This window comes from Tachysurus vachellii, chromosome 3 (assembly GCF_030014155.1).
Source record: "Tachysurus vachellii isolate PV-2020 chromosome 3, HZAU_Pvac_v1, whole genome shotgun sequence".
Lineage (NCBI taxonomy): Eukaryota > Metazoa > Chordata > Actinopteri > Siluriformes > Bagridae > Tachysurus > Tachysurus vachellii.
The window spans coordinates 17,815,234-17,838,285 of NC_083462.1; the positions used below are offsets into that span (position 1 = coordinate 17,815,234).

Genomic DNA, 23,052 nt, shown 5'->3' on the forward strand with positions numbered 1-23,052 from the left:
CCGATTTGGGTTAAATACATGACCTGTAACACTCATCCTACACAGGGTAAGGGACCCTGTGGGACAAGGGTGACAAACCGTCGCTGGACGTAATCGTACACTACGGTCGGTTTATTGACACCGGGAGGTCTTTGGTTATTTGGAGGAAACCAGAGAACCCAGAGGAAACTGAACTTGAGAACGTGAAAACTACACACACACACACACACACACACACACACACACACACACACACAGTGGAAGTAGGACTCGAACCCCCAACCCTGTAAGTCTAAGGCAAATTATATGCAGTGATTGTTTTCTTCAATTGAGCTGTTTTACTGTGTTGAATTGTTATGATTAAATCTACACCCAGCTTGTTGTTGTTATTGACCATGAGCTACAAATCTTTTATTAGTACTATTTTGACATGTAGAACTCCATGTCCTTATCCAATTCCTCCAACAAAACACCAGCACAAGCTTCTCAGACCGACTGATGCAACACTTTCCCGGAACCAAACGTTCCCTATTACCTTGAAACAACCACTTCGAGTTGCATCAGCCGCTTTTCATAATAAACACATTGCGAAGAACCTACGATCGACCAATAGAAGTGTAGAAAACGCGTGACTGACAGCTAAACCGACCGATCGTATGAGCAGGAATTTTAGAGGCGTGTAAGGGATCGCGTTCATTATGGAATGCTTCACGTGAGGATTGGGTGATAGACGTGGAATCCCGCCTCTTGTAGATTGTGATTGGTTTAGAGTGCGCCATGGTAACGCAGTTACAGGATATATGAAGGAGGGACACGGTGGAGCTTCATTTCATCATCCGAGCGACGAGCTGGGATTCGGGGGGGAGGCTAGAACTGTAGAGACGGTTAGAAAGGTTAGCAACGGGGTAGGCTAATAGGCTACATTGCTGGCATATCATCCAAGCTAGGCTAATAGGCTACAATTCTAGTATATCATCCGAGCGACAAGCTAGGCTACACGGCTAGCCCGCTAGCTGCGTGCCCGCTGAGGCGGTGTTAAGTATTAGCTTTTATCTTGAGCCCCAGAGGCTAAAATGGTGTTTTAAGGCGGTGATGCGGCGACACTAATGCGGCGGTATGCACCAGGAAAAACAACCAGATTTGCGCCATACCATCTTCACGACTGCCCAGCAGTTGTGCTCCAGCGCACGGGGTCTAGCGGTGAACCAGCCGGTTCCTCTGCTCCTCGACCGGAGGAAGCTAACGCTAACGGGTTAGCCTGGTTCTCTACACTAACGGTGTCATCGCGTTTTTGTAACTCATCGTATCATCGATATCACAATGAAGCCTCAGGACCTCATAGCCGGTAAAAGTAGCCTGTGGATCTTCGGCTACGGTTCTCTGGTGTGGAAACCTGACTTTAAGTACAAGCGGAACCACGTCGGCTTCATCCGCGGATACAAGCGGCGCTTCTGGCACGGAGACACCTTCCACCGCGGAAGTGACGACATGGTGAGGTTTATTTACTCATTTATTTTATAAATCTGTTAGTGAATTTTAATTATTTATTTATTTTGCTGATTTCTTTTTACAGCCTGGAAGAGTGGTGACGCTCCTGGAGGAGGATGACGTAAGTTCCCTTTTCTTCATCAAGTCGTGACGTCACGGGCCAATTAGCAATTATTATTATAAAGCAATTATAAAGAAAATAAGTTGTATACACTATATGCAGTTAGTGTATAACGTTTAAAAGAAATCAACATTTCCTGTGATTCTGAGGAGTCGGAAAATAACGACTGATTTTATATTAAATACCACCAATAGAACAGTGCTGAACAATGATCACCAAATCTAGCAACACTGAGTTCGGTGTGTGATCTAACTTTAACGCCACCTCCCTTTTCTCTGCAGGCCTGCACCTGGGGCGTAGCCTTCGAGGTAACTGGCTCCCAGATCGAGGAGTCCCTCGCTTACCTGAACATACGTGAAGCCGTACGAGGAGGCTACGGCACCCGGATGGTTGATTTCATCCCGCTTGATGAGAACCAGCCCTCGGTCCAGGCTCTGGTTTACATCGCTACAGAAGACAACCCGACCTACCTGGGTCCTGCGAGTGTAGAAGAGATCGCCACTCAGATCTTGGTGTGCAAGGGAAAAACAGGCTACAACATTGAGTACCTGCTCCGTCTGGCCGAGTTCATGAGGAAGAGCTGCCCGGGGGTCGACGACGCTCACCTGTTCTCCATCGAGACGGCCTGTTTGAATATCTATTTTGCGGCAAAAAAAAGTGTAATCTCTTTAAACTAACTACCTGTAAATCCAGTGATGCTGCTCATGCATTTACCTCATTGTGTTGTAATGTGTAGCTTGTTTGCTTTACAGTTCATTTCTCTCACTAAGTGACAGATCAAACATACAGAGCACTCCAAACACTCCACTCCAAAGCCGCAGTCAGTCGGCTCGTGATGTACGACAAAAATTCTTTTACTGTAAATGGAAGTTCATTCATTAAATAAGTGATTTTAATGCGAATGTGTCTTGTGTTAATTTGTACATCACTGCAATTGAGTGCTGGATTGTGATTGGTCAGAAGCTGCTGATGAATGCAGAATGAACAGCAGCCCTGTTTCTATAGTAACAGCTTCAAAGTAAGGCTGGTGAGGGTTATAGTATTTATAGCTATAAGATCTGAACATTTTATTACTTCCTGTAGGTTTTTATATATGCTTCATAAACTACATCACACCTGTTGCTCACACGTTTCATTTCCACTCAGAAGCAGGAACTTATTTGGATGTAGTTCAACATGACTTCTGTTTCAACACACACAGGAACAGGGAAGCCGGTGCTCCTGGAAGTCCTGTGTTTACACACTTGTCTTACTTTTCAGGTCTGAAGGAACAGATAAGAGAGGAAATGTGGATCAGCGGTTCATCTTCTTGTAGCTATGAACCTGTGTACAACAGTTTAGAGGAAGACCTTTCTGATCTGTCCCTTGTATGGGATTGTGTCAACAGTTCAGAAATAAACATGCTGTTTGTATCTGCACATCTGTAAGAACGCTAATAAGCGAGGTCACGGCCTGTCCACCAACAACCGTGTCACTGATAGGAAGCTTCTTTGATATTACAGTTTTTTACAATCGCTATGACAGTTTTTTCAATACATTTAACAAGTTTCCTAAACTCTTAACGCACCAACACACCTAAAACACACAATTGGCAAAACGGTTAATTTCATGCTCAAAATCACACATTGTAAACTAAACCCCAAAACTAATTTTCAAAATACAATAATAAACTAACACAATACACTATGTCTAACAAAACACTATCACATGTTCTCTTCCAACAGGAACATTTAGTCAATCATAACACAATGACAACACTAAAAAAAAAAAAACACTATCATCAGCTGAAATTACAGAAACTGCATTATTTTATGTGTCAGGTCTGCCCTTATACAATAGACAGTATATTGTATTGATCATAGATTGTGTTTTGCACTGTAGTTTCTTTTGATGCCTCTCTACATTTTTGTTTTGTTGGGTTTGGTAAATAAATGCATTTTGTTTCTTTTGCTGCAGAAATTCAATACAAAAAATGAATGACCATCTCAGAGTAGCTTTATAAAATGTGCAGTTTATGTAAAAAAAATACAGACACAGAATTGCTGCAGTAAAGACTTTATTTGCAAAAGGACATTACTGCAAGATATACAAACAGAAATTTTAACACACCGGAAATTACAAACACCGGAATTATAATAATTAGAAACACCGGAATTATAATAAAAAACAAAGTAAACTTCTGTCTTCTGCATTTGGCCACATGTTCTCATCCACATCACACCTGATATCTTCTCTGGCAAGGCATTGTGGGAAGAATCTTTTGGCATTCCTTATCCCACCCCTGGCAGTGTTCAGCTTTGATGTCTTGACATGCAGCATCCACTGCATCCAGCTGGGACATTTGGTCATGTGGACGATGGTCAAAAACCTTCCATCTCCAGGCTGAGAAAAACTCCTCAATGTGGTTGAGGAAAGGGGAGTAAGGGGCAAGGAAATGGGACAACTTCCTTGGATGGGCGTCAAACCAGGCTGTGAATGCACGGGAATAGTGGAATTGCATAACCTTACCTGGACGTATTGGTGACGGAGTTCTTTGATGCACTCACTGTTCCTTTCAAAAATAACTTTGTATAGTTGTTTCATTCGGACTCTGTGTTTAGCTAGAGTCTGAGAAATGGATGTTATGCTGATTGCTGCAATGTTCCCAAAGACAAGGTTGTCTTTAGACTATATAAGTTATGTTTAGAACATGATGTTATCTGTTCTGACATACAGTGTGAAAGCATTTGTAAAGTTGACTGTAAAATTACATTGTTTTGGTCTTGGTTGAGCTTTTGTGTAAAAGAAGTTCAAGCATTTTAAATTGGTGTTAACTATACATTTTGTATCAAAGCAACAAGAAATGTGTCAACTGTATAGCATACAAAGACGGGTGTTGTGCTAACCGTGTTAAGAGTTTAGGAAACTTGTTAAATGTATTGAAAAAACTGTCATAGTGATTGTAAAAAACTGTAACACTTAAAACATTTCTAAAGCCTTATTCCAACAGGCACCATCCATAAGGAGCAGTTTCATGACCTGTTATAACACTTTTTTTAGGCTAACTGGCTGTACATTAGAGCTTCATGACTACTGAATTTCTAGCTCAGCGGAAACCTGGTCCGTCATAAAGAGGTTATTAAGTGTCAGATTTATAAAGCCTTATTCCAATAGTCATAATGAAATACTGCCTATGTCACTTTTATGCCTAGTTGATATAAAACCTACGATCAAATTTCTGACACTTTTCAGCTGACTTATAACAGTTGAGTGTCATGCATGTTAGAGCAAATAGATGCTAACAAAGTGCCATAGTGTGACGTGTACTCTCCCTTATGGTACTGCATAATTCTAACCAAATCTCCCAAGTCCATTTGCAGAAACACAGCCCCAAACATGTCATGAACCATCATTATTGTTTCACCCTCCAGACCTTCGGTGAACAACCTTCTCCCTGCAACAGCCAAATATTTCAAATGTTGACTCATCAGTTCAGAGGCTTGCTGCCATTTTCCTGCTTTTTCCTAGATCCTATCCTACATTTTCGTGTATAGTCGAATCATTGCTTTGTTCCGTGTCAGAGGTTTGACTTTTGGACCACAATTCTTCCATGGAGATCATTTCTGTCCAGATTTCTCCAGACAGTTGATGGTTATACCAGGGTCCCACTGGTTTCCTCCAGTTCTTTGCTCACGGACAGTGCTGGACATAAGCGTGATACGTCTTTCATCTGCTGCATTAAGTTTCTTTGGTCCACTCCGTCTACACTGCTCAATGTTGCTTGTTTCTTTAGCTTCTTCACAACATCACATCCTGAAAGCCCAGTCTGTTTTAAGATCATTCCCGAGAGAAACCTGGTTGTGCAGAAGAACCTTGTCTTGTTGACCTGAGACATGAAACTGTGTCCACAACCTCATCTCAGAATCAGAGTTAGTTTGTTCCTGACCCAGTGTGAAGCTCCAACACAACTGTTTCTGTTTCAGTTAAAGGTGGGGTCTCTGTTGTTTGAAAGCCAATGTTGACATTTGCAATCACCAAAACAAACACGCCCCTAACCCAAATAGGTCCCACCCCTGTATTGATAGCTCCGCCCACACAGAAATGTGTCTTTATCATAGCTGAAGGGAAGAACAATACGATTGCAGATAAACAAACAAGCAAAAATGACACACAAGCATAATCATGTAAAGGACGGCATATATTAGTTCTGTGAAACCTGCCAATGCAGTTTTCTGAAGCAACAACGGAGACCCCACCTTTAAAGACTGCGTTTAAAAAATAATCCCTGAATTTGTGCAAGTTGTGTACAAGATGCTGGTTTGAAACCAAAGGGTCGATTTTTCTTTCTGTTTGCTCACTTTGCATTTGATAAAAAAATAAACAATTAAAATAGATATTTTTAAAGCATTCTTGCTTTACAGCATTTTTTCACACCTGACTAAAACCTTCGCACAGTGCTATATATACATATACAGGTGTCATAAACCTTCCTATATACAGTGTTATGTACTATTTACAACATGAATAAAATGTGGTGACCTTACAAAAAAAAAAGCGATAAATCACAGGCATATGCATTTGGAATTATTTTTGATTTTTTTTTATTATTTTGGATTTACTCCACGTTAGTAAAACAACACTCTTCTTTCTCTCGTATGTACAGAGTGAAATATAAAAATATACGAGCATCATGGGAAATATGGAGAACGGTGAAAGGAGCGAGATCCGCGATGGTATTTACAAACACTGGACAAATCATCACGCTTGAGAGACAAAAAATAAACTCCAAAAAAAGAAATAATAAAAAACCACCAAAAACCCCACAGGTGCCACAAAAATGATGTGATATCAATACGTTTAAAAATAAACAGCTCCGTTACAATTTACAGTTAGCACAAATCTTCATAAATTAACTTTTCTTTCTTCTTTTTTTTTTTTAACTTAAGCTATGATACATTTTACATCCGTCGAAAACTTTTCCAGGTCAGAAATCTTCCACCTTTAGTGGAGTACTAAATTTTTTATTTATTTATTTATTTTTTTAAAGCAGCATCACATTCATTCACACCTTCATTCAAGAAAAAAAAATCTCCTCACAGGTCAGAATATTTAAATATTAAGGATCTGAAGCTGAAGCTGTATAAAGAGAAGTTTGGCGTTTTTTTCACGATCTCGGTGTGTTCGAGTAAAGACGATATTTGAGGTTTTACTTCTTGTTTCTATGTTGCAGATGTTTGTACTGAATGTTCTCGCCAAACAGAAGACCAAAAAAAAATTCATGCTGGTGGCCCCAAAAAACAAGCAATCAGCGATGGAAGGATGGATGGATGGATGGATAAGTGCAAACCTAGGAGCGATGTCTGGAATTACAGTCGAACAGATTAATCAGAAATCAGATTCGAATAGATTTTAGCTGTAAAACCAAACCTTCACAGTGACTACAGGCCTGGTGAAATGTTTTTATGTAGGTAGGCGTCATAAACCGCAGATAAATCTCACACCGCAATAGTAAAATTACTGGCCGAACTAAAAGGAGAACCGCCAGGCGGTGTGACACTGCTACCGTCCGCCAGCATGGCCGCTCGGAGCTTTGCCTCTCTTGGAGGTGGTGTGAAGGACATGTGAGCTGCCATGTGGGAGGAGCTGAGCGCCGGAACCCAGGACCGAGCCTTTAGCCTGGGGAGAGGGCGTTCCCACGGGAACGAGCGCTGCAGAGGATGAAGATCGAGCGATCGCTGACTGCAAGGAGCCAGAAGTAGCTGCAGTGATACCTGAGGGATGAAATTAAAACAAAATAAAACAAAATCAGAAATCTATTGAATCTAATCATCGTTAACTATGAGTAACTGTGTTGCATTGCTATGGCGTAGAGGAGTGGTGTGGATTCTGATTGGTCAGCAGGATTATGGTTTCTATAGTAACAGTAAAAGCTGATTTGTTGAGAAGTTTTCTGTCCACAAGGGTACGTTTATGGAAGAAGTCTGCAGTGTCAGAGACAAAGCTGTTACTAAGTTTACACTTTGTTTCTCGCTAGCACGATTTTATCTACTCAGCTATGAAATGTCGAATTTTCTTGGCCTGCTCAAAAAACCCACCTTTAGACACGCTGTAGCCGTACGCTGCGTATGCCGCAGCTGAGGCGGCTGCTGCTCCAGCCATCGCTCCTGCCATCGCTGCTGCGCTGCCGGCTGTCGACTTCCTCCCTCGACCCTTCCTGTTCGAGCACTTCCCGCCGCTTCCCGAGCCTTTGGGTCTCCCTCGGCTCCGACCGGCTCTTCCTCTGCCTGGACTAGACACATCTAGAGAAGAGACACCTGCAGGACAAACCCAACATCAGATGTCTGACATCAGCAAACATCATGAAACGTCTTGCTTTTGCCCAGATGCTACGGATATGCAAATTCAATTAAACAAAACTAATTTGCATACTGTACTCGATAGGCTGTCGCATCTTATGATGACACAAACATTTCTGATACAGATTTAAGGCCATTATTTTAGACCATTATAGCCTGACTTATATAATATAATACTGTTCATTTTTGTCATTTAAAAATTACGAAAGTTTCTACATCAAAGGATTCAAAATTGGAATTCGATTTTTTATTTGATATGCAGAGAAAATAAATTCACAGCAAAGCAAATAAAATATATTTTTCATAATTTTAGGCTGTCATCGTTTACATTATACATTAGTTAACGTGCCGAGTCGGTCTGTCTTTCAGTGTAAGTGGTTTTGTCTCGGCTCCACACAGGCCTTTTATTATCTGACTCAGAGTTTGCGTCCTGAGAGAGAGGCAAAACTAAACACCACACAGCTGAGGGATGTGGAGGAGGAATTCACAGAGGGAGCAAAAAGACGTCTCGGCCTCCTGCTTATACTGTCCGTTAGAGACGAAGAGAATGAAAAGTGTACAGGGGTCTCCGTTGTTTGAAAGCCAATGTTGACATTTGAAATCACCAAAACAAACACGCCCCTAATCCAAATGGGTCCCACCCCTGTATTGATAGCTCCGCCCACACATACATATGTAACCCGGGCAACTAATGGAAAGAAATGTGTCTTTATCATAGCTGAAGGGAAGAACAATACCATTGCAGATAAACAAACAAGCAAAAATGACACACAAGCATAATCATGTAAAGGACGACATATATTAGTTCTGTGTAACAAAGCAAAACCAACGTTACTCACCTATTGAGAAGGAAAAAAGCGCCTCAGCGTCTTAAGTAAAGTTGGCCACATATTCACAGATTGGAGTTTCCCGAGTCAATAACTCCTGAGCTAAACGCTGTTACTACACAAAACGTGGTTGTAGCTGCCTCTCTACATTACTACGATAGAAAAGGTGTTATTTGTGTAGTAACAGCGTTTAGCTCAGGAGTTATTGACTCGGGAAACTCCAATCTGTGAATATGCGGCCAACTTCCCGCTCCTTCAGTTCTCTCCAGCGCTGGAAAGCTGATCCTATATTAACACGGGTCCTACTTCTTGCCTTATCGTAAGCCTTTCTTCGCTTTCTTTCTTTGTTTTTATCCTCCACGCTTTCTGCTAATGTCACACATGCGCACTGAACACTCTTCGCCCATATTGACAAGACACGCCCCTTTCTGCTCATTGGGTACACGTTTGTTTTGTTTTGTTTGCCGGCCCGACTCAGTTTTCTGAAGCATTTCTCAAACAACGGAGACCCCACCTTTAAGTCCAAGAGAGAGCTAGTGACGAAGCGACTCGACTCTGAATCGACTCTGAATGAGTCGCCCCTTTAGTCTTCAAACATGCCGTCATGTGTTTTGGGATGCAGAATGTTTTTTATTTCAGTAAATGTGAGCTGATAAACTGGATGGAAATGAGGATCAACAAAAGAAACAAACCGGCACTGTAAACACCGGAACACGATAGCGTTATAAACTAAATATTATGTGTTGAGCACTGGTACTGTGTTCTTTACGCTCGAACGATGTGTGTTTTTAGTCAGTGTATTTGGTTTGTTTAATTATACATAGTCTGAAAACGGTGCTCGTGGAAGGACAACTCATTAATCTCCCCTAAAATCTTCTTCTGACTAGTTCTAAAGGCCATAATTTCATCTGAGTACATAATAAATAATTGACCGTATAAAACTGCACAAAGAATTAACAACTAAGAAACCTGCCCAGACTCTAGGAATATGCAAATTAGGTCTATCAGATGTACTAGAAGAGAAATGTGTGCATATTAATCCTGTTTAACTTAATAACATATTCAATATGCGAATCACTAAATACATTTTTGCACCATTATTATTAATCTTATATGCTGGATCCATTATTACATTTTAAGATTTATTTTCTATATAAACTGAAGTTTTGTTTTTTCTCCTCACCGTTCACGTTGTCAGAGACGGAGCCGGTACCGGAGGTGGGCGAGTTAGTGGGCAGAGGTTCATCCACAATCACCAGCATGTCGCTGCTGCTCTCGTCGGCTGGCAGAGAGCCAGGCTGCAGCTCGCTGCTCAGAGAGATCTACACAAACAAGTGTCAGATTTTCAGCTACGCATCATAAAAAAAGAAAACTCACAGAAACAAACCCTTCGATGCTGATTACTTTATGTACTTTATATGAATTTCTCCTCAATGTATCGGCTTTGAGACGTGACACGTTCGTGATAGACGACACAGAGATCTGTTCGTCTTCCTGAACTTGATCCTCATCTGTATTTTTACAGGCTTCTAAAAAAAACCTTGGAAGGTTCTCCAGAGAACTTCCCAGAAGAGTTCCAGTTAAATAATAATAATAATAAGTGGATAAGAAATGTTTATAATTTACCATGACAACAAATGTGGTTTAAATCTGGATGTAAATGTGTAGTTTTATAATTAAAACAAATGCTACTGAATTAAATCAAGCAGCATGAAGGTTAATAAACTGTTTAAGTGACGAATAAATGTGGGATTAAGTGTAAGATGTATGTTGTTCTCACCTCACTGAAGGGGCTGGGCATAGCTGACTCCATGTCCACGCTGATGTACGAGTCCTCGCCGTCCGCAGACAGGTTGGAGTTGTCCGCCGATGGGGTGTACGGGATCACCAAGTTCACGCCGTCTCTCTTCTTCTTGGTCATCTCTGCGTCCTCCTCCTTTTTCCTCTGCACGTGAACAAATTACAAAATGTTTACAAAAAACCTCAGAAGGCCCGTAATCGAAGCGATGAAGTACAGAATGAAAGAATACTGTATATGTGATTGTAGATAATAACATGTAATTGATATTTACCTTCTCTGCGTATTTTTCTCTCTTCCTCTTACGGTCCTTCACCTTACTGCTCTCCTCCTGCTGCCTCTTCTCCTCCTGCCTTAAACGAACTGCTCACAAACATAAGCACAAAGAACCATGTGTTTATGCGATCAAAAATTTTTGGAGAATCACTATTTCTTTTCATTCCTTTTCATTTTTATTTATTTAATTTATTTATTTATTCCTATATTTGTTTATTTATTTACTTCCATTTATTTAGAATTAATTTTCTAATTTTATCTATTTATTTGTTTTCCTCACTAATTTTATTTTTTAACCTCTAGCGCATTTTGTCTACGATATTACATTTATTTCGTTTTATACAAACAATTCAGTAAAAACACAGGTGTCAAATTGTGTTTGAAACGTCCTGAATCGAATCACGAAGCCAGTGAGTCAAATGGAACGGACCATTAATACCTCAGAGTAAATAACATCCTTGAGTGATTATTTGAGACTCGTTAGTTTGTGTCCACTCCGTGGATCGTTATCGCAGTTGTACTGTACTGTTACAGCCGGGAACTGAAAAGGATTTAACTGTGACGAGAATCGATCTCTGCTACTGGTAAGATGACATGGAGACTCAGCTAGCTCATGAAGAATGACATGTTCAGTATATTTGATCAGTGGCTAATCTTTTGATTAATTTACAAGACACAAAATGATTCACGTGATGTGACAAACCCAACTCACGCTTTTTCTCCAGCTCCTCGTCGTCCAGCAGCAGACTGACCACCTCTTTGGGCTTCAGTGTGTCAGGTTTAAAATTCCCTCCTGAAATCACCATCCTCTGAATCTGAGACACGGGACACACGAGACAGTGTCTCTTTAAACTGGATTAGGACTTACAGCAAGGTTCGATTCGTTTAATTTAGGAGGAATAGGAAGGTGGAGTGTGTGTGAGGTTTAAATATGAGAGGAAAACTAGTACAATGACCATAGCTCTCTCTGTGTGTGTGTGTGTGAGAGAGCATGTGTGTATGGCGATTTCATCCCTTAATACCTCGCTCTTCTCCTTAGCCCGCTGTAGGATTCGCTCCTCTATGGTGCCTTTACATATGAGGCGGTAAACTGTGACCTGCTTGGTCTGGCCCAGTCTGTGGGCTCGGTCCATGGCCTGCTGATCAACTGTAGGGTTCCAGTCACTGTCGTAGAAAATCACCTGCAGAGGAACAGAGGACGTTTATTACACACACACCTTCATCAAATTCTCCTTTTGCCCAGGGAACAGAGATTAAAGGTGGGGTCTCCGTTGTTTGAGAAATGCTTCAGAAAACTGAGTCGGGATGACAAACAAAACAAACGTGTACCCAATGAGCAGAAAGGGGCGTGTCTTGTCAATATGGGCGGTGAATCTCCAATCTGTGAATATGCGGCCAACTTTATTAAGACACAGAGGTTGCTTTTTTCCTTCTCGATAGGTGAGTAACGTTGGTTTTGCTTTGTTACACAGAACTAATATATGCCGTCCTTTACATGATTATGCTTGTGTGTCATTTTTGCTTGTTTGTTTATCTGCAATCGTATTGTTCTTCCCTTCAGCTATGATAAAGACACATTTCTTTCCATTAGTTGCCTGGGTTACATATGTATGTGTGGGCGGAGCTATCAGTACAGGGGTGGGACCCATTTGGGTTAGGGGCGTGTTTGTTTTGGTGATTTCAAATGTCAACATTGGCTTTCAAACAACGGAGACCCCACCTTTAATCATCATCATAGTTATATTTAATGCTCAGGTCCATCAAAGGTTTTGTCATTATGAAGGACAGTTCTGCTGTCAACCTTGTTATAACGTTCGGTAAACATCTGTTTATTACACTTAAAAAAATCTTTAGTGCAAAAAAATAAATAAAAATAAAATAAATAAAAATTAATCAGGTTTTCCTGGTTGGGATAAAAAGGAGGGTGGGGGTGGGAAATAGAACAGTTCTTTTTTCCTCCTTTTCTTTTAGTTAGCGCTTGCTGTTGTTGTCGTCATTATAGTGTTCTTACTCTCTCTTCCTTTTTATGGTTTCTTTTCTCTTAGTTGTCATCGTTTTTATTGCTCCTTCCACATTGTATTAATTATTTAAATCTTTTTGTTAGTTTTTCTTTTTTTCTAATAGAGACTGATGCTATAATTCCTTTTCCCTATTTAATTATTATTTTCCTTTATGTTGTTATTATTTGAAATCACCAAAACAAACACGCCCCTAACCCAAATGGGTCCCACCCCTGTTTTGATAGCTCCGCCCACACATACATACATAACCCAGACAAGTCTTATGGCGGAGCCTGCTGGGGCAGCTGCCCGAGGGGATGTTTTTATCAATAAATGAACACAATGAGTAATACTATGGTAATACAAATGTGTTTTTGTAGTACTGTGTGTTGTACCGTGAAAGGTTTAGCTCCGTTTCACGCAGAAGACGTTCAGTTCTCTCCAGCGCTGGAAAGCTGATCCTATATTAACACGGGTCCTACTTCTTGCCTTATCGTAAGCCTTTCTTCGCTTTCTTTCTTTGTTTTTATCCTCCATGTCAATGTTAAAACCGCTTTCTGCTAATGTCACACATGCGCACTGAACACTCTCCGCCCATATTGACAAGACACGCCCCTTTCTGCTTATTGGCTACACGTTAGTTGTGTTTTTGTTTGGTGGCCCGACGCAGTTTTCTGAAGCATTTCTCAAACAACAGAAACCCCAACTTTAAAGTCTACAGTCTCACAGCTTTCTGTGATCCATCACTTTACATCATTTCACTTCATTCTTTATTAATGACTGTACATTCTTCACCATCATCATCATTAGTTACACTGCAGTTAAAACTTATTGAAGATAGTTGTGTGGTGTCAGGGTGTTCTCAGACGTTTGATGATCCAGATCGTGATGTTCCAGCAAACTCACCTGAAAGAGAACTTGTCAGATAGAAGCCATAATGAGAGAGGGAGGGAGAGTGAGACAGAGAGAGAGAGAGAGAGAGAGAGGGAGAGAAAGAGAGGGATAGAGAGAGAGAGAGACAGAGGGAGAGCGAGAGGGAGAGAGGGACAGAGAGAGCGAGAGGGAGAGAGAGACAGAGAGAGAGCGAGAGACAGAGAACGAGAGACAGAGAGAGAGGGAGAGAGAGACAGAGAGAGAGCGAGAGAAAGAGAGGCAGAGAGAGAGAGAGAATTAGAGCATCTCACCGTGTCTGCAGCGGTCAGATTTATCCCCAGACCCCCTGCTCTAGTGCTGAGGAGAAACACAAAAATATCTGTCCTGCAAGCAGAAAAGAGAGAGAGAGAGAGAGAGAGAGAGAGAGAGAGAGAGAGAGAGAGAGAGAGAGAAAGAAAATGAAGACAATTTTCCAATACCCCCCACACATCCTCTATACAAAATGGAAAGCAGACGGTGGTGAAAGGAGATAATGTGAACCAGAAACGCACAGGGAGGTCCAACATGACGGCACATCACAGACCGAGCACTAATTACAGCTTGTTTTCTAAACTTTAACCAGAGAGAAAGACGCTAACATGGGACCTGCTGTTAGACAGGCTGAGCTTTTCACCCCTTTTAGCCTCAACAAGCCTCTTAAAGAAAAGAGAAAAGAAATTGCTGCTGGACTCCTCACCGGCTCTGGAAGCCTGCCACCATGTCACGACGCTCTGAGATCTTTGATGAACCATCCAGTCTCATGTATGTGTGTTTCCGGTACACCATGTACTCCTGGGGAAAAGAAGAGAAGGATAAGTTATTAAAGTTATTCAGAAACTAAAGTAACCCTGTCTGTGTGCATGTGTGTGTGTGTGTGTGTGTGTGTGTGTGTGTGTGTGTGTGTGTGTGTGTGTGTGTGTTAAACTGAAACACTGTCTTTATGTCCTCATTAGAGCTCATTATGACAGAGGTCTGAATCGTCCGACCACAGCATGAATTATGAACCCACCATTCCTGTAGCTGTGAGAAACATTGTGTTGACGTTAAGGCTTTAATCTAGACTTGAGGTAAAAACCCAAACAAACATTAACGTACTGACTACACCACCCACAATAACGTACTGACTACACCACCCACAATAACGTACTGACTACACCACCCACAATAACGTACTGACTACACCACCCACATTAACGTACTGACTACACCACCCACAATAACGTACTGACTACACCACCCACAATAACGTACTGACTACACCACCCACAATAACGTACTGACTACACCACCCACATTAACGTACTGACTACACCACCCACAATAACGTACTGACTACACCACCCACAATAACGTACTGACTACACCACCCACAATAACGTACTGACTACACCACCCACAATAACGTACTGACTACACCACCCACAATAACGTACTGACTACACCACCCACAATAACGTACTGACTACACCACCCACAATAACGTACTGACTACACCACCCACAATAACGTACTGACTACACCACCCACAATAACGTACTGACTACACCACCCACAATAACGTACTGACTACACCACCCACAATAACGTACTGACCACACCACCCACAATAACGTACTGACCACACCACCCACAATAACGTACTGACCACACCACCCACAATAACGTACTGACCACACCACCCACAATAACGTACTGACCACACCACCTACAATAACGTACTGACCCCACCACCTACAATAACGTACTGACCCCACCACCTACAATAACGTACTGACCCCACCACCTACAATAACGTACTGACCACACCACCTACAATAACGTACTGACCCCACCACCTACAATAACGTACTGACCACACCACCCACAATAACGTACTGACCACACCACCTACAATAACGTACTGACCCCACCACCTACAATAACGTACTGACCCCACCACCTACAATAACGTACTGACCCCACCACCTACAATAACGTACTGACCACACCACCCACAATAATGTACTGACCACACCACCCACAATAACGTACTGACCACACCACCCACAATAATGTACTGACCACAACACACTCAAGTGTTTCTATTTCCAGGTTCTTACTTATTTGTTTTGTTATTCTTACACATTCAAATGTTCTTATATGCCTCTTTCTTTCTTCCACGCTCTTTCATTGATTTAGGCATTCTTGTTTTTGCTTCATTCTTTCCAGTTTCTTTGTTTTTATTTCTCACTCATTTGTTCATCGTCATATATTCTTCATTCACACACACCCCGCCTCCCCCACCCCATCCGCCCCCACACGCACACACACTCTGTCTTTCAATCTTCTTTCTGTCTTAATTAACGAGTTTGAGACGTTAGAAAGCTCTGTGACCTCCAGGTGCAGTATGTAATGTAATGTAAGATTTGCTGTAAGATTTCATCGTACACCCTGAAGATCTCGCCATTACTGTGAGACGCGTAATGGTGACATCAACATCTACTTCCAAACATAATCACTACTTATGTCACGACAAATTAGGCAGTGTCAAAACAGGGAAAATACCAACAAGGTTAAAGCGAAAAAGCAAAAGATTGCAATCTATTCCCCAGAGCTGATCCTGAGACTTAAATTGACTCCAGCTGGTTCGTATAAATCCACAGCCAAGTGAACGGAGCACAGAGAAATCAGTCATGACATCATTCAGCAAGCACACAGCACAGGCTAGCCTGCTAGCATTAGCTCTGACAAGTGTGTGTGTGTGTGTGTGTGTGTGTGTGTGTGTGTGTGTGTGTGTGTGTGTGTGTGTGCGCGTGATTAAAGGAGAAGAAGGAACAGTCGGTGAAGTCGCAGGATCACAGGATGGGATGCTGTCCTGTTTTTATCTCCCCCATGATTAACATTTCCCATAGTGCAACTACTCTACAAACACAGGAAGTGAAGTGTGTATAACCACCTGGCAACTTCCTTCCAGACTTTAAAGATTTCTAAAGAAAAGTAAAATAGCTACAAGCACCGTAAGGAATTCCTCATACAGCTCCACTTTGACATTGTGGCCGAGAATAAACACTAAAGGTGAGGAGAGAAACATGAAAACAAAACACATCACGTTTATTCTGTCAGTTCGCTGCTGAGCGACGAAGATCAGAATAAAAAAAAAAAAAAAAATCACCCTGAAGTATATGAAGGAGCTGAAGCTAGTCTGTCACAGCTGACAGAGGATTTTGTTCACGGTACTTTTCGCTCGGGTGATATGACGCTTAAATAACTGAAAAGATTGTATGAAAATTGATGATGTGTAACAATTAAGAGACGGATGGATGGATAGTTCTCACCTCCAGCAGGTCGATCATGCGAGTCATCTGAGAGTAAATGAGGACACGATGACCCTGAGACTTCAGCTGAGTCAGCAGTAGGTCCAGAGTGTGGAGCTTCCCACTGTCCGTGATCAGACTCTCCTTGTCTGAAACACACAGGAACAGCAGGTGAGGTCACTTCCTGTTAAATCTTACTGTACAATCTGCGAGATCACAGAGGCAGTAAAAATACAGTGTTAGGGAGAAGCTTAGGAGAAGGAAGTTTAGGGAAAGAAAGAAAGAAAGAAAGAAACGAACGGACGAAAGAAAGAAAGTGAGACAGACAGACAAAAAGAAAAACAAAAGAAAGAAAGAAAAAAAGAAAAACAAACAAAAGAAAGAAAGAAAGAAAGTGACAGACAGTCAGACAAAGTAAGAGACAGACAGACAGACAGACAGACAGACAGACAGAGGTTGGCTTGTGTTCTGAAGAACACGGCGTGCAGTGCTTCATACTCATCTCAGTCATGAGGAGGAAACAGCACCAGTGTGGTCTGAACCAGAGGAAGGAGAGGACAGAACTTGAGGACAGAAATGTTTAGCCCAGGGGGACGTAATAGAGGGGAAACATCAATCCTCACATCCTATAAATGCCTCGTTCCCCGGTGAGAGAACTCACGATAAACTGGACTGGGATGTGAGCACGAGCATTTCTCAATCATTGTTAGAAAGGAAACAAACAGAGGATCAAAAATCTCTTTATTGTTTGTCAGGCGATCTGCAAGAATGGAAATATTTCTTTTTTTAAACTGTATTCAGGACTAAAAAAGGAACTTTAATCTTCAGAAGTTTCTAGATGAAGTTCGGAGTATTCAGAGTCGACTTAAGAGCAGAAGGTTTGATACCGAATCGGTCCTGAAGTACTGAGGTGAGAGTTACACACGCTGGGCGGAGTTTGAGTGAGAAGAGGCGTGTCTCAGAGGTCAGTGTGAAATTGAAGCTACGTGCATTTTTCAAATTGGACAAAAGTAATGGCACCCTATAACAGCAGGAGGTGTTAGAATGCATCTACCATAGCCGACCCTCTGTCGATGTGCTGTCGTTCTCAGCGCTTTGCCTTTTATGGAGTATTGTGGGCGTGGTTACATTTAAATGCTGTTAAAGTGCTTGGTTGATTTGAAAGTTCACGCCATTTCTATTTTTTTTTTCATAACATGACATTTATTTGCGCACTCAAAAACTTCCCCTTTAAAATTCACTACTATTGTTTTTTTTAATGCTCTCAGATCACATTACTAGGCTCGAGAGGTCAAAGGGCAAGGAAGAATCACACCTGGGAGTTTAGTGGAATTTATACAGCTCATGAAGGTCGGATGAGAGGCTGGTGAGTCACGAAAGCTCTGATTAAGCAGCCACATACTCCACACACTCCTCATGATGAGGCTCTGAGCACAAAAGCAAAGTAAACAGCTCCACCTGCAGGACAGGGCAGTGTGAGGAGTCAGCACGCTGCACCACCTTTACATTAAACTATACGTGTGATAGCTGTGAGAGACCAGAGTGAAGGAAGAAGCTCGTCTCACGTTAGCAAGAAGGCACAAAGTAAAGGTTCGAACATCGGACAATTATGTCGCTCGTTAACGTTCGGGTCAAAAATCAAAAAGCAAATAAAAGAGCAATAATATTTCCGCCCATTTTGCTGGGGAGCAGCGATTCTTTGAAGGAACAGGAAGGGAAAGCCGAGTTTCCCACAGGCTGTCTACAAGCTAAGACCGATTGCTGCCCTCCTCTCTCACACACACACACACACACACACCTCCACCTCAACAAGTCTGCAATGCTGTTACAATAAATGTAAAAAAAAAACCTCTGTACCAGAACTAGTGTGAGAAAAGACCTTCATGCTACATCACCCTGCCAACTGAACAAGTGTTAGACAAAATCTCTAAATCTACATCACACACACACACAAACACACACACACACACGCTCAAACACACACACACGCTCAAACACACACACGCTCAAACACACACACGCTCAAACACACACACATTCAAACACACACACATTCAAACACACACACATTCAAACACACACACATTCAAACACACACACATTCAAACACACACACTCAAACATACACACACAAACACACACACTCAAACACATACACACACAAACACACACGGCTTGCTTTAAAATAGCCACAATTTCAGTGTCCAAATACGTTATTACTGAACCTTTCTACTCATTTGTGTTAATGATAAATAATACACAACACCCACAACACAACACACACGATCCCACATTCACTTATATAACATACTCATAGTTTTTTTTGTGATTGATGTCTGAAAATTTATCAACTTTGCAGTGTTTTTCTTCTTCTTTTAAACGTGTGACGCAATCCTCGGAGGAAACGACGTAACAAACGATTCGTAACCTTTGACTTTTTATGACTGAAATCTTTAACGGTGAAAAGTTTAAGACATTTTTTCCTGAAGCAGTAGTTTATTTCACACTCTGTGTGTTTGTCAAGAGACACAAATGAACTAATGTAACCGCAAATTCTCCATCTTACAACTTTTTCCCCCGTAATCAGACTTCACGCTGACCTTTTGTGTCGACGTGAAATGAAACATGGGCATGTCGTAACCATAACGACGATGTTCCCACCTCTGCTTTACGATCGGTGCGAGCTAATTAGCGAGTTTATGCATCTGGATTTATTAAAAACAGAGATTACGCTGACTTTCTAAATATTTGGATTTGGTTCTGAGGGGAAGCAAATCAGGAAATTGTGACGGTTTCTGCGCAAGACAAAATTTCTACACCGTCCTCCATGTTTGTTTCTCATAGGCCTATAAAACTTGGCTCTGATTGGTCGGGTGATTAAATGAGTTTTTGACATCACTTAATACTTTCTTATAAATTTCAATGCTCGTGAATGCACCGTTGTTACGAACGACAGATAAATGGATGGATGGATAGATAGATAGAATTTATGAATAAATTATTTTAGTAAGCAAATAATATAATGAAATAAAGATGCCAGGCCCCATAAAAATGTGCACTTGTGGTTTGGGAAGAAAATGGCTGAATAAAAAGAAATGAAAACAAAAGAAAAAGAAGTCAGTAAAGTCAGTAGGGATTACAGGTGAAGTGAGCAGAGTTTAAAAGAAAAGAAAAAGTGAACATGAGCCTCGCTGGTATAATAGTTTTGCTTTTTTGTTGCATGAACAAAGCCGTCACGATTTAGCCGAGTTTACACACCGAACCCGCCCAGAGTGTGTGTGTGTGTGTGTGTGAGAGAGAGGGAGAGAGAGATTAACTGTAATACTCATGCAGCTGAGCTAATATGTTGATATTGCTGATTAACGCATATCACAAAAGGCCATTCAAGCCATGCTCTGTTCCAGCATCTTCACAGGGGGCAACGGTGATGTTGATGTTGATGATGATGATGGTGCTGCCACAGGGCTTCAAATGAGCCTGGCCCTGCGTTGTGTCATTTCCTTCCCCGGCTACAGAACGACTCTGAGAAAATGGGAAAAGGATCGAAAGCCGAAGCACCTTGGGTCTGTGAATGAGTGCTGGAGCTCACTCACACACACACACAGGCTCAGTTAACAATGTGCTGAAACAATGTCCCACAGTCGAACTTCCTTGCTTTGTCCCCCCTCCCAACTTCACAGGACTGTGTGTGCAGAAAAAAGTGCACTGGTATGTGATGGTTAAGAAATAAAACGTCCAAAAAAAAAGTGCTCTCTGTAAGATTTAACAAACGGTTGTGCGTTGAGCCAAACACTGACAGTGACGGAGAAGCCGTGCGGGCAGAGGTCGTGACCCCAGAGTGGCCCGGGCTGGTGGCCACGATGACCTGTACCACTCTCCCACGGGTCTCTCTGGCAGCCTCTCCTTCTCCCTCTGTAGTGTTTCCTCTGTAGCAGCTCTGACTCACACGCACAATAGCACAGAGAGGCCGTATCCCTGTTCAACCTATCTGAAAAAAAAATCCCCGAGACGATGCTGACGAGCTCCTGCGAATGTGGGTGTGTGTGAGTAGTTCTCTCAGGGGTTGGGCTTTAAGATTAAGATTTGTGAGTTGCTTCCTCTAGAGATGCTGGAAATCAAACCAAGGAGCTGTGAGAAAGTTCTTTGGTTTAAATAATAACAATAAAAAAACCTCAGCACAGAAACAATAGTCAGATACAAAGAAACACTCTAGCGCTCAGGAGAGTGATACCGGTGGTGCTGGCGGCTCGTGCACTCCGGCTACATGACTTACCGGGTATCCTGATGAAGGACCAGCCGTGTCGAGGCTGCAGAGCCATCAACCCCCCGGCGCTCTGAGGGTGGAAGTAGAGAGCGCGGGTGGCCCAGGTGTGCGCCAGCTCAGGTGAGCCAAACAGGAAGCACTGCTTGGTAGTTAAACTCCCGCCATCACGGACCTGCTGCCACTCGTACTCGGCGCTGCGGTCCGCACAGTAACGCTCTACAGGAACCGCGGTCACCTTAGAAACACAGAAAATATAAGAAAAAAATCAATACAGTGAGCCAATAAAAATCTGTAGTGTGTGTGTGTGCGTGTGTGCGAGTGTGAGAGAGACTAGCAATGGAAATCTAGAGGTAAATGTTACAGGTGCAACTGTCCTTAAAATAAAAATCTTAAGCAAAAAACAACAACAAAAAAACAAAAACAACAACAAAAAACAATGATAACAGTAAAGTCAAAACTCATTTATGGAAAATGTTGGGATTTCTGATGTGGATTCGCTCGTTTGTGTTTGCATGCATTTCCTACTACATCTATAACATGTTTACAAAGATCATGTGGGTGGAGCTTCATGAACATGAGGTGGGCTGAAGGGGAGGAGAAATTAGTTCAAACGTTAAACACGCTTCATTCTTTCATTTCACCGACGCACCTTTAAACGTCAGGATTAAATGATGAACCCTGTGATGATCACTCACTCATTTTCGACCGCTTATCCGAATTACCTCGGGTCACGGGGAGCCTGTGCCTATCTCAGGCGTCATTGGGCATCAAGGCAGGATACACCCTGGACGGAGTGCCAACCCATCGCAGGGCACACACACACACACACACACACACTCTCATTCACTCACGCAATCACACACTACGGACAATTTTCCAGAGATGCCAATCAACCTACCATGCATGTCTTTGGACCGGGGGAGGAAACCGGAGTACCCGGAGGAAACCCCCGAGGCACAGGGAGAACATGCAAACTCCACACACACAAGGCTGAGGCGGAATCGAACCCCCAACCCTGGAGGTGTCAGGCGAACGTGCTAACCACTAAACCACCGTGCCCGTGTACAAACTCTTCCATCAAATATCTAAATGTGTAAAATATGACCTTTTATAACAGCGAATGTTTTCGTGATCGTCTGAAGCGTCGGTCACTTTTATTCAGAAGCGTTCGTTACCCGTTTCAGTTATTATGTAAGGAATAATTGTGATTCATTTGAACTCATCAGATGAAAAAAGATACTTAAACACCAGCCAGATTTTAAATCCAATGAGGATATGATGTGGCAGCGAGCCAGGACACGGCTTCATGCAATTCCTGGGAAATTCCCAGGAGACTCATGTGTGAATCCAAACTAATTAAAAAGGAAATACTTTAAAAACGGCTGATTAAAAAAACAATAGTGCAGAAGCGTTAAATCCAAAGTTAACGTCACGTGCTGGAGTGTCATGTGACTGGGAAAGTCCTGGGATGTGTGTGAAAAGACCATAACAAAGTGGCTGTAATTTCTGCTACAGAGTTGTGTGTTAGGTTTATATATATATATATATATATATATATATATATATATATATATATATATATATATATATATATATATATATACATACAGAGAGAGAGAGAGAGTATAGAATTAAATTAGAATATAATTACAACTAGAGATAGATTTCAGTCAAAATGCACTTTGTTCTGAAAAGTCATACTGTTCTGCGACCGATCCATTTTCTGAGATAATTCTATTTCTATTACTATTGTAACTAG

At 41.8% G+C, this 23,052-nt stretch overlaps 2 protein-coding genes across 2 annotated transcripts in view; one reads left to right on the forward strand and one right to left on the reverse strand.

The window, feature by feature from the left end:
• The first annotated feature begins 800 nt into the window (after positions 1-800).
• Positions 801-2,484, forward strand: chac1 (ChaC, cation transport regulator homolog 1 (E. coli)). Its single transcript, XM_060866086.1, has 3 exons — positions 801-1,470; positions 1,553-1,588; positions 1,870-2,484. The coding sequence occupies exons 1-3, from the start codon at positions 1,300-1,302 to the stop codon at positions 2,263-2,265; spliced, it is 603 nt and encodes a 200-aa protein (XP_060722069.1). The 5' UTR covers positions 801-1,299; the 3' UTR covers positions 2,266-2,484.
• A 3,667-nt stretch (positions 2,485-6,151) lies between these two features.
• The window catches only part of ino80 (INO80 complex ATPase subunit), a 44,261-nt gene continuing 27,360 nt past the window's right edge, over positions 6,152-23,052 (reverse strand). Inside the window, exons 26-36 of the mRNA XM_060866087.1 lie at positions 21,303-21,528; positions 17,051-17,178; positions 14,434-14,528; positions 14,009-14,081; positions 11,847-12,005; positions 11,537-11,639; positions 10,823-10,911; positions 10,531-10,695; positions 9,934-10,072; positions 7,663-7,881; positions 6,152-7,338 (exon numbers count right to left, since the gene is read on the reverse strand). Coding sequence (XP_060722070.1) covers positions 7,127-7,338; positions 7,663-7,881; positions 9,934-10,072; positions 10,531-10,695; positions 10,823-10,911; positions 11,537-11,639; positions 11,847-12,005; positions 14,009-14,081; positions 14,434-14,528; positions 17,051-17,178; positions 21,303-21,528 — 1,608 coding nt within the window. The 3' untranslated portion in view covers positions 6,152-7,126. The remainder of the gene's footprint in view (positions 7,339-7,662; positions 7,882-9,933; positions 10,073-10,530; positions 10,696-10,822; positions 10,912-11,536; positions 11,640-11,846; positions 12,006-14,008; positions 14,082-14,433; positions 14,529-17,050; positions 17,179-21,302; positions 21,529-23,052) is intronic.